This window comes from Mugil cephalus, chromosome 6 (assembly GCF_022458985.1).
Source record: "Mugil cephalus isolate CIBA_MC_2020 chromosome 6, CIBA_Mcephalus_1.1, whole genome shotgun sequence".
Lineage (NCBI taxonomy): Eukaryota > Metazoa > Chordata > Actinopteri > Mugiliformes > Mugilidae > Mugil > Mugil cephalus.
The window spans coordinates 19987364-20006078 of NC_061775.1; the positions used below are offsets into that span (position 1 = coordinate 19987364).

The window sequence follows — 18715 nt, forward strand, 5'->3', positions numbered from 1 at the left end:
AGGTGATAAGTGGTAGATTGACTGGTTGAATATCATGCATTTTGTTTTATTAGTGTTTAAGTGAAGGTTTAAAAAAGTGTGTTGGATGTTGTTGAAGCTAATTTACAACAAAGTCAAGGCAGCAACCAAGGAGGGGCTGGATGTGTACAAGATGGTGTTGTCGGCATATAAATTGATATGAGAACTACCCGCAGCAGAGGCAATGTCATTTATGTAGATTATGAACAGAGTTGGACCAAGTATGGACCCATGAGGAACACCTCTATCTGAGTAGAGCAGCAAAGAAACAAAACAATTGTTCAATTCAATGTGACAATGTCTTTTTCTGTTTGCTGCACTGATGAATTTGGGAAATAGCAGCAGTTGGAATTACAATAAAACTAGAGTTATTGGAAAAATAATGAAGAGATGGTGGAAACAGTAACCTTTGTATTTGCAATGAGTAAATGAAATGGCATAGAAAAGTACAGTGTATTTACATAAAATAGTTAGAATTGTCTAAAACTAATGAATAAATGGAGCTAGCTAGTATGACTCAGGGAAACAATTAAAAGTATGAGTAAGTGGTCGGAGTCGGCTAGATGGGTCAGAGAATCAACTTCATTCACAGCTATTAACTCTAGTTTTAGTGTGTGTGTGTAATTTTTGCTGGCTCATTTACATTTCACACATTTGATATGGAATTAGACAGAATGGAATATTTATGAACACAGAACATTTAACTCTGGGAGTTTCAACAGTTACGTGGCAGCCGATTCACCGTCTGAATATTGATAGAAAACGGAGGTTATTTCCCCTCAGTGTCCTTTATGGTCGAGTTCAGCTGATATGAGATGATGAAATTTCATATCGGAGCTTATAATGGTGACTGTGCCTGTCATCATAATTGGACTGCCTCAGGAGCAAACAGAGAGAGCGTGTAGTTGTGCTGGACTGCTCCCAGCTGTAAATGGATGTAACTTATGCTGCAAAAGAGTGTGTGTGTGTGCTCAGCAAAGCCTCTATGTATAAATGAAGTTATCTTAATATGAAGTATAGTGATCAAATAATCAACACCTTTCAATTTTCTCAGTGAGCACATATTCCACTCCAGCACATTATTTGGCGGTGTCCGGTGATAAAGGAGTAAAATTTAGCATACCTTTTACCCTATCCAGCTACCACTACTGATATGATGCTTTAATTTGCTCCTAAATGAAATCCATATTTTTGCTTTGCAGCTGTTCTTCTTAAGCCACTCTAAGGTCGCCCGTTCCAGTTTCTTCCACATATTTATTTTGAAAACCAAATGGGGCAGCTGAGTGACCAAAATTCTCTTCCTCTAACGTTTTATCTGCAACATCTGCTGTTGGATGCTTTTGGCAGGTCATTTGGTTGGAAAAAAAAAAACAATTCAGTGGCTCCATTGCTCCTAAAAGAACCTCACCATGGCCTTAGTTGAATTATTCATCTATTTTCCAAACCTACTTATTCCTGTGCAGGGTCACATGGAGCCTATTACATCATGCACTGGGTGGAGAAAAGAGGCATAAAGGTCTCCACCTGGATTTAACTAAGCAAATAGATTTGAGCCCCCCATTGGATAATTGCATATGACTATTTAGCCCGAACTGATGCATTGAGTAGCTTCTCATTTCTTAAACCACCATGCCGAAAGACACATCCTGTGGTCAAAGATGTTAGTCTGTTTGAAAATGGTCAAATCGTTGGCATCATGAATCAAGCAGAGAAAATATCTAAGGACATTGAAGCAGAAACTACTCAAATTGGGTTAGGAACTGTTCAATGCATTAAAAACTGGAAGGATGACATAAATCCAATCGAAGAAAAAACAACAGTAGAACTCGGGGCTATATTTAATAGTGAAAGTAAGAGAATTTCCACACAATGAGAAGGGAACTCAAAGGATTGGGAATTAACAGCTGTGTAGCTTTAAGAAAACCACTAATCAGTGAGGCTAACCGGGAAAATAAGACTTCAATTTCCTAGGGAGCATAAAGATTGGACTGGAGCAATGGAAGAAGGTCATGTGGTCTGGTGAGTCAGGGTAAGAAGAGAGACAGGTGTACTGATGCACCCATCACGCCTAGTGCCTACAAGTCTGTGGGGGCAGTGCTATGATCTAGGGCTGCTGCAGTTGCTCAGATCTGGGTTCAGCAACATTATGCACAAGAATGGGATCATGTGACTACCTGAATATACTGAATAACCAGGTTATTCCATCAATGAATTTTTTCCCCCCTCCCTGATGGCACAGTCCTATTCCAATATGACAATGCCAGGATTAATCGCGCTCAAATTGTGAAAGAATTGTTCACGGAGCATGAGACATCATTTTCACACATGGATTGGCCTCCACAGAGTCCTGCTCTTAAACCCCACTGAGAATCTTTGGGATGTGCTGGAGAAAACTTTGCGCAGTGGTCGGAGTCTCCCATCATCAATACAAGATCATGGTGAAAAATGAACGCAATGGACGGAAATAAATCTTGTGACATTGCAGAAGCGTCTTGTCAAAAGAATGCCACAGTGAATGCATGCTGTAATCAAAGCTAAAGACGGTTCAAAAACATATTAGAGTGTGCAACCTTTTCTTTGGTGGCAACTTTTTCTTTTTTTGTGCCAGGCGTAGGTGTATTATTGAAGTCCAATAATTCAAATTTGAGATGGCGCTGGGCCATTGTATAATATTCTGTGAAGGTTTTGTCGGTAGGCTGAGAGCTGTTTCTCGTCTCTGTCCAGTCACCCTTGTAATGAAAACAAACACAGCCTCAAGGTGTTACTTATGAGACTAGATTTCTAAAACAAGGTCAGACAAGAGGAGAGAAAACAACAGTCTAAAAAAGGGCTATCGGTGTGTTATCAATGTTTCCTCTGGCTCATCCTTGAGATATTCAAATATTACAGGTCTAGAAACAACACCTTTGTTTCAGACAAATACTGCTTTCTCATGAAGTTTCTTTACAATTTATTAAAGCTCATTGTTTTGGAACAGGAAACATACCACCTGAGGTTGCTTGACAGAAACACTGTTGGGTTAATTCTAGGCCCATCAGCATGACTGACATCATCATCTCTGTCTAGCATAATCACATTCATTGTCTGACAAAAAAACAAAACAAAAAAAACCGCCCCCATAAAAAAAAAAAAAAAAAAAAAGAAACCCAGAACTCAAGCAGGAACTACAGCTCTGCGATTGCCTTCTATGCGAAGTGTCTGGCACTTACATCTACCCCCCTCCAGAGACAGTTAACGCCACTGGTATGAGGTCTCAGGAACAGTTTCCCTTCCATCCATGCTGGTATTAAGTGTTTGTCTTACACTGTATCCAGGTTGCTTCTGTGGAATCAGAGAGCCATAACATCCATTTAACCAAATTAAGATGATATTCCACTGATCACTGCCTCACAGTAAACTGGTGAGTCTTTCACTGTTTCACTATTTTCATAATTTTTAGGCATTAAAAATTCAAAGGGAAACTGTCTAATTACAACTAATAATAGAAGTTCATTTCACCTACTTAATTAAAAAGGTTATTTGAAGGAAATTAATCTGCACGTTGCTGCGATCCTGTAAGAGGCCGCCTGTCACCCTCAATTGGTTTGCGTTTGTGTTTGCTTGGCTGTCTCTTTTTGCCTCAGGTGTGCAGATTTGAGCTGTTGGTGGTCGTTATGCTGGTACTGGGCTGTCATCTCACCTGCTTCTCATCATCCAGTCAAGCTGAACCCTACTTGAGGACTTTCAACTCTCCCAATCACCACCAGTTCTTCAGTTTACCTCTGCGGTGCAGCAGACACTCTGGCCTGTTTCGCCAGCTAGCGCCTCCTAGTGATGGCCAATCGAGGCTTTGTTGAATCCTCCACACGTGAGTTAAAAGAGGTTCATAACTCAAAGCTTCATTGACACAGTGCTCTATTAGTACATCTAGTGGACAATAAAAGTAGTAGAATCGAGTACAATTGAGATGCGTCTTTATTGCTTGTATGGGACTTGATTTGCCATGAACATTACTGTTCCACTGCACTACGTGGATATGTGGTCTAAATCTGATAATAAATAAATAAATTGCATACATATAACAATTAAATAAAAAATAAGACAAGCCAATGGTGGATACTGGCCCAGACAGATGTGCATTGCTCAACAAATCTGTGCATCCCATGGACAAACATAATTACTTTTTCAAATAGGAAAATTCTCATGAAAGTTTTTGCTAAAGAATCATGATTCTAAAGCATATCATATTTCAATCTGTGAAGATTCACTGATGTATCTAAAAAAAAAAAAAAAAAGACAACTGGACTTGTTCAGATATCTCACCACTCATTAAAGTGGCTTCAAGCTTATCTTAATTTCGGTTCCGGTTTAACTGGAGCGTCTTCAAGAAATTAAAACAAAACACAAACAAGAAAAAAACAATGTACACCTGAACAATTTACCTACTACAGAGCATAGCCTCTCATTTAATTCCCCTAAACAATTACGGTAGTTAAATTACCAATTATATCCCCTGCCTCTACTGTAATTACTGTAATGCTAATGAGATAAGTCATGTAACTAAAGCTAGTAGCTGGTTACCTCTGCCTGGCTAAAAACTAAATATTCAGCACATAGCCCCATAAAACCTGGTCTTGTATTTATTCTTTTCAAAAGATACACAATAATCAGAGATATTTTTGATTTTGCGTGTACTAAATCAAAAATTTTAAATCAAAATTTGCGTGATTTTGTGTGTACTAAATTAGCTTAGCATATGAATAAATTTAGAGTACAAGCATGAATGTAGTACCGGTCTTCTGAAAATTTCGGTTTCTATGAAGCTTGGTCTCAGCCCTCAAAGTGACAGCATAAGAATTCACCCCAAGTGGCACATTATTTAGGAGGGAGGCTAGAAAAAGACAGTGGGTAATCCAGGTGGACACACAAACATGTGTACACAAGCTGACAGAAATACAGATGCCCAGTCTGACATTTCAAGGTAGGATAAATATAGGTCTCACATCCTGAGCAGACGGCGTCTGACAGGGTTTGACATGAACCAGTGGATGACATTGGCTCTGCAGGCTCCTGCTCATTTGTCAGCTGCAGCTTGGCCTGGACATCGCCGGGCTAACCTGAGGGAACAATGACGAGGACCCTGGCCTGCTGAGAGGTAACATCTCACCGGCTGATCAAGTCTAATTGAATCTATTGAATCCACGTTTGAGCTACAGATTGGGAGGGATGTGGAAATGATGGAGAGATTCTATTGTTAGTGGTGAGCTCAGTTTTCTCCAGATGGTGTTTTTGCTTTTAATTTGTCATCTCCTGTGGGCACAAAGATGTCCCGCCAGATAACAAATACCAGAGATAAACCCAGAAAAAAGGGGCTTTTTCATGGGATTTAGGATAATAAATATGTTTTCTCACTTCTCAAAATAATTTCCAATAGCGAACATTTAAAGATCAGCCATAACATTATATGTAACTCCCTAATATTGTGTAGGTCTCCCTTGCGACTTATCAGAGAATGGACATGGGCCTACTGAGAGTGTCCTGTGGTGTCTGGCAACATACTGTTCTTAGTGGGGGCCTTTGGGTTCTATGGGATTACAGGAGGGACGTCTGTGGATCATCCCACAGATACTTGATCAGTCTGGGATCTAGTGAATGTGGAGGCCAGGTCAATATCTTGTGCCGTTCTTCAAGTTTTTCGGGTTGTTGCTAAACCATTTGTGTGTGTCTGTGTCAGGCTGCATCCTGGTGGGGGTGGCTACTGCAATCCAGAAGTGTCATGGTCGGGTCTAGGTGGTTGGTACCTGTCTTAGTGACATCCACACAAATGTCAGGTCTGAAAGTTATGAGCTTCACGTCGAGAGGAAACACCAGAAGTAGACGTGAAAAATTTATGGTTCAGATGAGCTCAGTCATAAAGTGAAAGGAGCTGAAATGAAAATGGCATACCCCACCATCCACCCTTCCATCCAAAGAATCCCAATCGAGATATACTGTAAAATTCAATGTCTGCCAAAAGAAAATAAAAAAATAAATAAAACCCCTCTCTGTTCCGGTGATCTCTCTATTCATAAGTGATGGATGGTTTGCAGGTGTTTCCTCAGAAGGTGAGAGACAAGGGTCGCGAGCAATGTTTACCTGCTTTTTGTAACTGTATGCTTTTGATTTTCAAAAACATTCGTCAGGGCCACTGGGAGGAAGAAAGCAAATCGATCAGAGGTGGGAAATGCACTGTGCGAAATTGAAACAGACTGAAAAAAATTTCTGTAATTACAACTGCGTTTAATTAGCCTTAACATAATTACTAAAGGGACCAGGTGTAGCGTGGTTCAGGCAAGAATAGCTCAAGCGTGGCAGTTGTTTCTGTACATACATTACACTTCGAGCAGCATGTTTAAAGACGCCACATCAAAGAAGAGATACTGGGGCAGTTTTTTTTCTTAAGCTTGAAGGCACAAGATTGTCGCTAGGCATCCGAGAGTTCAAATTTCCTTTCAGTAAGTGTTTCACTCAGCTGACATTGATCTTTAGTGAGTGAGCAACAGGAACACATGTATTGCTTCACTGTTTGAGCACCACAGATGAGGTGAAGCTTCCCCAGAAGACTGTGGGGGTATTGAGAGTGTTGTGGAGCGTGATATTAAGGCCAGCGCTTCCTGCAGAGAGACCTCCGAGCCGTGACGACCCGCAAGCATCACCGGTCCAGAAGATATGACAGACAGGGTCTCTCAGTCGGGACAAGACGTCGAAAAGGATAGCGAAGTGTTACAGCTGCCGTCCAGACAGACAATCTTTTTTTTTCTTTTTTTTGCGAGAATTATGTTCACATGAAAGTGTTGTTGCGATAGGGAAAATAAACCTAATTGGGTGGATCTCTTGCCAGTCCTTAATTATCGCCCAGCATGTTGATTCCCGTCAGGGTCTGCACTGTGGTTGTTGCCATTATTCTCTCTGGGGACTAATGAATGCCTTGAACAACCTTTTTTTTATTTATTATTTATATTTTGGGTCTTTTGGACATACACTGAAAGCTCTTGTAGTAAATCATTAGATGTAATAAATGGTTACAGGGTGAAAGGGGCCTGGTCCAAACTGATGCAACAGAGGTGGGTATGTCCTGAACCATCAGTTTTAAACAATACCACTCAGTATGGTATTTTTGTCAGATCCTGGACTGGTCAATTAATGTCATTACACTACAGATCCATCATGGTACAAACATGTACTGGAAATGAAAGACTGCCAAGTACAAACCATTATGACCACTCACAGATGAAGAAAATAACATTGATTATCTCGTAATAACAGCACATCAAACGATGCGGTGGATGTGAAATGGACATAAAGACTTGAGAAACTCTGACAAATCACTGAGGCCAGACAACCGTCATGCATCTCTGGAAGGATGAGGCATGGGGTATCAGTATAAACTGGCCCAAGGAGGGACAGAGCATGAACCAACAACAAGGTAGCTCAGGCTACCAGGCGGCAGTAGTTCAGGAGGTAGAGCGGTCGTCCAATAACCTAGTCCGTCTGTCATTGTTGTGTCCTCAGGCAGGACACTTAACCCTCCTTGCTCCCTGTGTGAACTCCACTGGTGTATGATTCCGAGTGAGTGATGTTGGTGGTGGCCGGAGAGGCCGTAGGCAAGGATTGGCAGCCATATTTCCATCAGTCTGACCCAGGGCCTTGTCTATGATAAGGCACTATACAAAACCAAGGCATTCATTATTATTGCCAGGAGATGTGCTGGAGCCAGTCTAATTTTTAGTGCTTCCAACTTCCGCCAAGGATGTCTTGGTAGCAGATGCCTTAATGGGTCAGAGCTGTTTTGGTGGCATGCAAAAGACCAACAGCACATTAAGCAGGACAGTCATAATGTACGCCTCAAGTCTACACTGAGCCAAACATGAGGAATTATAGGAATTATTATGTCAAATCATTGACTAAGACTTGACAAAGCTTAATCGGAGTCACTTTGAGTTTCACATGCTGAAAAGTACTTATTTTGACTGGTAAATGGATGATGGTGAGCAACTAAGTTTAGAACAGTTTTTTCAAACACACACTTTATATGATGCTGTCTTGCTATTTACTTTCTTTAGATGCCTTTTGGGTTACCATGACCTGGACCTGACTTAGAATTTACACTAGCTATAGAGTTTTACACTGCAAAACAAAAACAAAGCCGAGTTCAGATCATTAGGATACCAAGTTTTTGCTTGGCACTTATGGGCGGTTTTAGACTTCTGCATTAAGTTGATGCAGACAGCACACACCCCTACACAGACAATGCATGGATCCTTGCGCCGTAAGTAATGTGAACCTCCTACACGCAGCATCAGCTCAGACTGTAAGAGCTGTAATTGGTCCGCTTGGTGGTTGCATATTTCTGGCTGCTTCTCCTTCTCTGTAATTTTAGAATTGATTGTTTTGAATCAATACAGATGGAAAACATCAAGGAAAGGTTAACTGAGGAGGTTCAGAGATGTTTGTATGACTCGTCTTCGCCATAATTTCAGAAAGAGTTTCAGTTGCCACTGCTGAAAGTGAGGCAGGAAGTAGAAACTAAACTTAACCTAACTGGTAAAAAAACAAAACAAAAGACACTGTACCAACTAGCATTTGGACGGCAATGCACTGACACAGGCTGTGTACATAAGTTACAGTGCAGTTAAGTTAGGTCCTGCAGTACTCTAAATGCACCTTTAGCTTGAGCTTTAGTCTGTTATAAGCTGCTTTTTGCAGGCAAACTTGATGCTTGTTAGTGAGCAAGAACAGCCAACTACTTTTTGCTGAAATAAAGAACAGATTGACCCAAACATCATTACTATATTTGCTTGAGTGATAGACCTAGAAGTATTATTGCAATAAATTGCATATAAATGTGCAGTGAACAGAGACCTTGCCAGGCACAGCAACAGCAGCAGGCTACAAAGACCCACTGCTACAAAGTACTGCCGCCGTAATGTAGTCAGCATCATTAATTTGAAGGTCGAGACCTATTAAATGAAATAAACACATTAAATGAAATAAAATCAATCTTCTTGTGAACCCTCAGAAATGTAATTCCCTTCCTTTCCCCGCCCTCCTACCCACCCCTCCGTCTGTGTTATTTTCTCAACATAGCACCTGTCCGTTCCAGCAGATACTTTTCTAATCTTAGTCAGTCACCTGCTGACAGATGGAGGGACTGATGTATCACATAAACCCCCACTGAGAGAAAGCGAAAATAAATGTAGCTCAAGAGGAAATGCAACGGGACACTTGACCACTCGGAGGTCAAAAATTTTCGATTTCCTTAATAAATAAAAGTTGTCCCCCGGTGTCCAAATACATCACAATATATATATATATATATATTTTTTTTTTTTCATTAACATCAGGCTTGTGTTTTTTATGTGTGTATCACATGGCAGATGAAACAGTTTTAATGAAACTACATTAGATTAAACAAAATACAAAAAAAACAGCCTCTGTGTGGAAAGACAAAGGGTTTTTCTTAAGGCTCGACGCGGAGCAGCTACCTGTCAAGGCCTTTTCACCATCTCCTCAACACATAGCACTGCTGTCTGAATCAAAACCGACCCTAATGCTCACACTTAAAGCATTAAAGCTGAACGCAAAAGCATCCAACCAGATAAAGCACCTCCTTTCCCTCGAACGCTTCTCCTATGACCACAAAATGCCAAGCTACCATGTGCTAATTCGGCCTCTTTATGGACACCCAGCAGCTCTTCAGCGTTGATGTGTTTCCAAACAAACCATGGAGGAGTGGGTTACTTTGCTGTAATGAGATCCACCTCAATACCAGCTGCATGTTTAGTCACTGGTGTATTTGAAATGTGTGCAGCTGATAAGGAGGAGGTTAATGATTTTTCTGACACTGCAGAAATGTGACATACAGTACGTATTTTACAATATGTGACCCCAGAATTAAATACGCAGTAGCCTAGGCTTCTTATGGACATGTTGGCTGAAGAGCATTTAACTTTCTTTCATTTCATGTTTTTATCTTGCAACCACCAGAAGTCAGTAAGTCAACATCATAAAACTTACTTTTTTAGTCAAACATTACAGGATTTTGACCTTTTGTATAGAAATTATTTTAAAACATAAGCCAATACTGACTCATAATTAAACAAACATTATTTAACCTGAGCACATTTCCAAACTTGCCGTTCAATTTAGTTTCCAAAGGGCTTCCACGGTTACAGGCTGAATCCAGTCGTCTCTCTGCAGTGCCTCTCACCTGCTTAACATACACTCGCGAAATGCTTTTCGGTTGCTCACTCCTTCCTGCTAATTTATATTCCCCCAAAAGGCTAATTACGTGTTCAATTTTCTTTCCTAACCGTGGAATTAATTTATTAGCGGACTCTGTTAGAGCTAGTCTAATGCAATCATTGTCTCCTATCTGGGTAAAACAACGGAGAGGATAGAAGCAGGTGAGCGTTCGAGAGGGGAATTATGGCTCAATACTGGGTATGATAATAAAAACAGCATCTTTAATCCATTTTAAGCAAAACATCTTCTCTTATTTTGTTCAGGAAGCGAATAAATGAATGAATTCACCCTAATTTTCCTGACAAACCACTGCACTGTGCCAGAAGAACTGATGTAGCAGATAGTCGCTGTAGGTTGATGTAGTAAAGGCAATATAGCATTTAGATTACACACTCTTTTGCCAAAAAATATATATATAACTAGATAATTATCCTTAAAATCTTTGGCATAAGATTCAACAAATACCAAACTGCCGCTGCTACCTTTGGATGATTCTGGATCCTGGTTGTAGGCGTTTGCTTTAAGCCACAAGAGCATTCCTGAGGTTGCAGATAACAGTTGGGCAACGAGATCTGGTTCACAGACAGCGTTCAAGTTCATACCAAAGATGTGTTGCAGAAAACAAACCAAACTCAGGAAACTTGGATGCAGACCATTTTAACAGCCAATGGACAGGTGTAATTGCCTGTCCGTTGCTGGCTCGGTCTTTGCGTACGGGGACAGTTAATGGAGCGGAACCATTGTTGACTGAATTAGCTTCACCTGTGCTCCTCTAGCTTTGACAACGTGTCCACTGTGGAAAAGGCTGCTTGTTACCGTGGAACAAAAACAGAACTTCTCAAAGATGTTGCCAAAAAAGTTTTTGGGAACACCATTCAGAAAATATCACTCTGCTATACATTTAAATGTTATGTCCTCTCTTGAATCTGGATAATATATACACAGATCAGACATAACATTATGACCACCTGCGCAATATTGTGTTGATTGCTCTTGTGCCTGCAAAACAGTTTAGACTCATACAAGAATGGACATCTTCTGAGGGTGTCCTGTGGGGTCTGGAAACAGGATGTTGCTAGTGGGGGTCTTGGATCATCCCACAGATACTTGATTAGTTTGGGATCTAGTGAATATGGAGGCCAGGTCAACACCTTGAGATGTTCTTCATGGTTTTTTTGAGCTGCTCCTTAACCGTTTTGTGTGTGTGTGCTTGTGTCGGGCTGTATCCCGCTGGGGATGACTGCTTCCATAAAAGAGTGTCATCGCTGTGGGGTGGAGGTATCTGCTCCGGTCTAGGTGGGTGGTACATGTCTAAATAACATCTACACAAAAAGCCAGGACCAAAGGTTTCCCAATAGAACATTGTATTGTCACAAGATGGTCAATGATATTAACTTCTCGGGGGTTTTAGTGGTATGGCTGGTTAAAGTCCGAGTCTAAAAATATGTGGATAGTGGGGGGAACTGAGGCTGAGCGTCTTGACATGAGTGAGCTGAATTGTTAGTGTCCTTATCCATGAAGCAGCCTCCATCCCAAATTAATGGCCACCTTATCTCATTACACATTAAAGGCTGACATTGAGAGCTGTTGCTCTTCATTGTGGACCGTGGATCATTATCTAACCACATCATCTGTAACCAGTCAGTGACGGGCTGTCTTGGTAATGATTTTTCTTAGTGAGACAAAGACAGGGATTTTGTGGCATTTCTTTCCATATTTCCAAACAGTCCTGTCATTAACACAATGTCTCATTAATTCTGGGCCTGGCCTCGGTGCTGTCTAATACTCACTTGAACCCATTTGAACTTGACTTTTTGAACCCGACTGATAACAACCAACGTTGTAAATGTGCAAGAACCGTATTATGAGAGGCACATTTGAGGCGAATCAATGAGCCTCACCTCTTTGCCGGAGGAGCATGGAAATGGATAAATCCTCAGGCTCCTTCAAAATACACATCATTCAAATGCATGGAGCTCCTATGGACCTTGGACAGGTTCACTGTGGTACTGAGGACAGAATTAAACCCTTTTAGCAGCTAAGGCCTGAATTCTTTTATCTTGAGGACCCAACATTGTGCAGTGACAGGTCTTGAGATTGGATAAAACAGATAGGTGACAAACTGTGGCCAATAATTACGCCTGTTTAACCTGCTTATGAATATCTTTATCTTATTTGCTTTCAAAAGCAAAGGTGTCTCCTAGACTTTTTGGTATCCACAGAGCTCATTAATAACACTTCAAACTTATTCAAGGATTTCAAAAAAGGGATGTTAAGCATGACTACTTTTTTCCCCACTGCGTTTAGGCCGGTTTGGTCAAATTCACATTACTACTACAACCACTTGGGAGAAATCCGATCTAGACCTTTCATCCTTTAATTTTAGCCATTTCTAATGATTTCAGCTTATAGATAACAGGTTGTCAGGTGTCTCATCTCTTACTTTTACCCATTAATTTCAACAGCTTGTTGATTTCAGCGAGTAATGAAAAGTATTCAGATTATTTTTATTTATTATTTTTTAGAAGTTATTTCAACAGTTTCAGTTACTTAAGATAACTAATGAAATGTCCGGTATTTCTGTGCTTTATTTCTTACTTTTAACTAGTTTTCTGTTAACCCATTATCTGTAGATAACTGTTTCACCTAAACTGTTTAACCTAAACTGCTTATTTGTTAGCTTAAGTTCATTTAAACTTTCAACCTGATGATTTGCTTATTTTGCTAGCTGTGCAAATCACTTAGCAATAGCAATTAGTTAAATATTTTCACTTTTCTTTTTAGTTTTAAGGTTATAGTCGACTTAAATTGCTTGAAGCATGTATTCACTAAAACTGAATTTCTGGTTTTATTTAGTACATTTGTTCTACAGCTGTTTTATGAGCTCTGGCGGCTGCTTAAACACCACTTGGAGAAGAAGTATCTCTTATTGGTCATAATTGCTCTATGAGATAAATACCCAGTTAAAAAGGCCAGTTGATCAGCAAGAATAAAAAAGGAATAAAAAGGAGAACAATTTGCTTTGTACTTGGTGCAAGTACTTTCACCGGCTGACCGTTTCCTCTTTTAATAAAGGCTACAAAGTCAAGTGGAGGCTTTGTTTCTCTTCACAGTGAGAACGTAGTGGGTATGAATGGAAATTGCTCGACTGCTGCTTCACTGTCTTTTCTCTACTTAATTATTTCAAAGGAACTCCACCTCCTCTTCTGCCATCTTGTGTCCATTTTCCAAACCTGCTTCTGATCAAGAATGAAGTCTATTGCCTGGACGGCAGGAACTAGAAGTGGAGATATGATCAAAAATGTAGGAACAGACCAGACATACAACTCCATCTACGGTGTGTAGGGGAAATGGAGCAGGGGATGTTCACTTTTAATTAGCTGTTTGGGTCTTGGTACCAAGACGAGCCAAACATCAGTGATATTCAAGTAAAGGTTTGTTATTATTATAAAGAGGGATTTTATATCGAAATGTACATTTGATGTGATTGTCTTTTACAAATAAATTGGGAATGCAAGAGGTTTTTTTTGGTATTTTACACATATTTTGAGCTTTATATGGGCTCAAATATGGATTTTGTTACCTCTAGACTACCCTTTGAGAGTTTCTGTGGTGGATAAATGGACCTCTAAGGGTCTTGACCCTAAACACAGAAAAAAATAACCAGTTTACAACAACCAGCCCTTTTTGTTTCCACTACCCACAAATGACAAGAATATTTTGTTGATCCAGGCATCAGCCATACACAAAATTCTGTATAACGAGTTATCTTAGCTATAACGAGAAATGCAGGTCGAGTAATAGTGCCCTAAACATTTGGAGAGACACCTAGATAATCAGACATCATTAGAAAATTATTTCATGTTTCGAAAAACACTTTATTTAAAAAAAGGTATGCACAATGTGGGACACAACGTTTCATAGAAAGCACGGAGGTAACTGAGTTTTCTTTGCCATTACCTCAGAAGAATTTGAACTTGACATGAAAAATTCATTTTACCTCTACATTTTTACAGAGCATTTCCAACCTGAATGACAACTGATGGTATTTCTAACACACAATTGCTTTGGGGATTTGGCTTCTGTTGCCCCGTAGACTGCTAGTAGATATGGCAATACCAGAGTCAGACCTTCCCAAAAATAAATAACAGCCGATTGTTCCTGGAGTCCATTAATCCGTGGGGGCCTGAGTTTTGTGGTCAAAGTCGGACAATGTCTGGTAGCTGTGACGTCACTGGAGGATTGATCCTGGCAGGGTCCAGGTGTGGGTCAGTCTAAAAACTATTGCGGGCCTCTGTTGGTCGATGCTGAGCCAGCTTACCATAGCCGCCTCTGGCAGGATCATAGTCCTGCCTGTACTCATCTCTCACCTACACAAGGAACAGAAACAAAATTAAATGTACATAGACACACACAAACATTAACAGAAGTGTTCCATTCAGATTTGTAAACTACAGAACGTAAAGTTATTTAACTTCTAACATGTTTAAAACCAATCATTTAATTCATTCTCTTCTTTCTCCCCATTAAAAACAGATTTTAATGCAATACTTTATATCTTTAAAGGCTGCTACATAAGTGAAGTCTCTACCTTCATTTGTAGAGCAAGTCATATCTTAATCAGAGTCTAATCAAACCAACTACACATAATGCTTACTGTAAAACTGAACTGAATGACAAATGACTCACTGTCTTCACTCAGCCTCTGGAGCTGGCTCAGATGTCAAGGCAAGTGGTTTTAAAGTCGCAGAAGCCAGCAGAGGGATTCACTTGAACATAACTAGTTCGTACAATGTGCCGTCTGGCCACATCAGAAGAAATTAGACTCGACAACACAGGAAAGCTGAGCGAGCGCAGCAACCACACAGAGGTGGTGGGTTGTTTCAATATGCGGATAAATGCTTGCTTTTTAGACCTTGAATTAAAAGAAAGAAGGAAAGCTTCCCCAAAACACTAGAAGTAAATAGAAGAAACCTCAAGTATTACACTCCCTGGACCAACAGATATGCACTTGATACAGGTGACCAGGAGGAACTCTAGGGACTGTTCACAGCGTAACAGCTTAACCAGACCTTTCCTCCTCCACAAATTAAAGTTACATACATTGTTTCTCAGACCTATGTAGATCTCTCAGTAAATATCATTTTCTTTATTTTAGTGGAGGGGTCTTTTCATAGTTAGAACCTGCTGAGTGTATTTTTTTTCTTAAAAGCAAACTTCTCCGCCTGTATCCCACACAATGATATTTCCAGTTTGCCAGAGATCATCGTGACACACCAAAAAATGGTGTAACTTGTGTTTGTTGAGAGCGCAATATAAATTTTCCCTTTTCTAATCCATTACTGCATTAATGCCATCTCTCCAAAGGCCACGGTTAATCATGCATAATTTATTTTGGAAGTTGTAAATATCATACCGGTGTATTAAAATGTCGTGCTACAGCGTATTGATTTTTGTTTTAATGTCATTTCATTGTATGTCATTTTTCAAATGTCATAGTATGCTGTGCTTTTTATTGTTTTTTCAAAAAGCTGCAGTGCAGAAAATCCAAAACTTTTTCATAATTAATAATAAAGTGAGAAGGCAGGAGACCTCGAACCTCCTCATGACACAGGATTCAAATCAAATAAAGGGCTACAGATAAACACCTGGCCAGTTTAAACTGCTACAGTCTCATCATGGACACCTGCACCACCTAGTTTCTATTTTAGGAACTGTGTCTTCGATTTCGTGTTATGGAATGGTTGGTTACAGTATAACTGATTTTACAAGCATATACTGGCATTTTTGGACTGAAGCTACTGAGATGTAATCTGAATCACAGCAAGCATTGATTGTTTCCCACTGAACTGCATCTTTGACAGAGTGGGAGAGAAAGAGACAGGTCGTGGGATATTAAAAACACTACCTAATAAAAAAATACAAAAGGAAATTTAATCATCACTGTGTTTAAGAAGCTGGTCAATAAGATTGTAGCTGCAACAATCCTGGATCGGCTTTTTTTCGATTTTTGTTTTATATTAAAAACCACTCTTGAACAAACCATCTTGAAAACATATACTGGCGGCCGGCTACCGACACCGAATGTTCATTAAGTTAACAGCAGGTGAAAGACAGGCCCAATATATCCATTAGTCTATCTGTTTCAGATCAAGTCAAGTTGGGAGATGCATTACTGACAAACACAGTTCCTTTAAAGTCCTCAAGTTTCAAACATACAAGATCCAGTAGAAATCATCATGTTTATTCGCGGAGAGGCAGACGGGTTTTCAAATATATTATACAACCATAAGTAAAGGATCAACATAAAAAGCTTCCCATCTATCCTAAATATTAGGAAGATTCAAACTATATTGTTTACTTTTTTTTTTAGTTGGTTACAAAACAATTTAACTAGTCAGCAATCTGATAATCACTTACTCATAAAACGACTCTGAAAACACACTGACCTGTCCTCCAGATTTGCCGCGGCCGTACTGTCGTCCCTCTTTGAAGCCGGCGTCCCAGTCTGTTCTGATGATACGGTCGTCCAGCCGCGTGCCATTAATGAAGCGCATGGCGTGTTCTGCATCTCCACGTGTGTAGTATCTAATAAAGATCAGGTTAAGGCCTGACAAACACACTTCATGCTGTAATGGTAGCGTATGTCATTCTGGTTACTAACCAGACAGGCAGATGTTCACTCTGAACTAATTATAATATGGTCTGTTATCTAATGAAGGATACTCTACGAAGCAGAATCCGCAGGCAGTCTTCTTGACTTTATCCAGGCCGATGATGATGCGCTTCACATCTCCACTTTTAGAAAATAGCTCGTGCACCTGTTCATTGGTCAAAAAATATGTGCCGTTACTCCACTGTGTTAACAGACATATCAAATATTAATAATAAGACATAAGGAAACATCTGCTAAGCATTAGAATACCATCCTGGAAATTATTATTATAGTCGGCCTTAAAAACATCTACATTTCAGTGTAAACCACTCGTATCCAATTTAAAAACACTGTAAATTTCACAGAAAACTCAGTGGCTGTAAAATTCATGAGATTTCGGGGACAAACAACAACAACAAAAAAAAAAAAATAAATAATGAACATAACAAATTTTAGTAACAGATTTTTTCCTTTTCAAAAGTATGAAACAAAAGTACATTTGTGTAGAATTTTAACTTATGTACGCGGTTTCAGTTACCTGCTCCTCAGTGGTGTAGAAGGAGAGGTTCCCCACATACAAAGTGTTGCTCTGTTTCAGCAGCTTCTCCTGTTCATAGCGATTACCCTGAAAACACAGGCAACCTTGAGAAACTAAATGGAAACTTAAAGCATTTCAGCTGATGCCTTAACACAACAGCTGTGAATCAGAGGCAATTCACAATGAGACATAACACACTTTGCAGGCAGCAGGACCATAAAACAGGATAAGAGGTCGATATAAAAAAGTGTCAAAAGTCAAATGAGGTAGTAAAGAAGTAAAGATAAAAGCAACATATGTCTGGCAAGTTCAAGTCACAGCTTTTGATTGACGAGCTGAGGGGAAAGATAAGAGAAAGTTGAATATAACACATATTAAACTACCCAACTCTCAGTTTTTCTATTTATTAATGTGAAACGATGTTAAGCATCATGGCTGAAGAGTAAACAGGATTTCACAAATCTTTTGTTTGTAAAAAATACAAAAAAGGCATTTTATCCAAAAACTAGACCAGGAAGTAACGGTTAGATCCAGGGAACGATCTCTTTATATGTTTAAACAAGAGAGTCCTACTTCAGACAATGGATAACTCGTTTTAGTATTCATTTAAAAATGTATGTAGACAGTTTCTTGATGCATTTCATTGATGCGAAGTCAAAGAAAGCACACTGAAATTTCTACATTAAGTTACAAGGAGGCACATTTATCCCAAAGCACGAGCTGGTCGTGTTGTTGTTTGCTAACGCGTGCTAATTGCTAGTTAACAAAATAAACCGTTGTGTTGAGGTTAAGTCGCTCGGTGTAACGTCATCCGTTGAGAGTTTTTGACACTTACCTTAAAATGCTGGTCTCTATATTGACTAATGTCGATGTAAGAATCACTATTTAAAGCGTTTAGTTTAGCAGACATGATGAAAAAATCGTGGAAAGGCGCTCTGACTATATTCAATTGTGAGCAAAGCGGAAAAACGATGGCAGCACTTCCGGTCAACGTGTCCGTCCTTTGAATGGCTCCGGGTGGAAACGATTCGGTTCCCTTTAACTTCGAACAACGTTTCAAAACGCCGCCTGTTGGTGTCATAGTATGGTGCTGATTCAGTTTGATATACCGTTCATAAAAGCTAAAAATAGCTAATTTGGAATAAAACAAGTCACCACTAAATTTAAAACAGCATTAGAAACATTTTGTATTTCTATGTGTGGAGTGAAATTATGGAACAGACTGTCTGGGGAGTGAAAGC

The 18715-nt window shown here is 39.7% G+C and overlaps 1 protein-coding gene across 1 annotated transcript; it reads right to left on the reverse strand.

Moving 5' to 3' along the window:
- Window positions 1–14138: 14138 nt before the first annotated feature.
- ncbp2 (nuclear cap binding protein subunit 2) lies at window positions 14139–18476 on the reverse strand. The gene is made up of 5 exons (XM_047586120.1): window positions 18310–18476; window positions 17475–17561; window positions 17008–17102; window positions 16731–16869; window positions 14139–14651 (listed from the first exon to the last, which is right to left on the reverse strand). The coding sequence occupies exons 1-5, from the start codon at window positions 18382–18384 to the stop codon at window positions 14556–14558; spliced, it is 492 nt and encodes a 163-aa protein (XP_047442076.1). The 5' UTR covers window positions 18385–18476; the 3' UTR covers window positions 14139–14555.
- Between the last annotated feature and the right edge of the window lie 239 nt (window positions 18477–18715).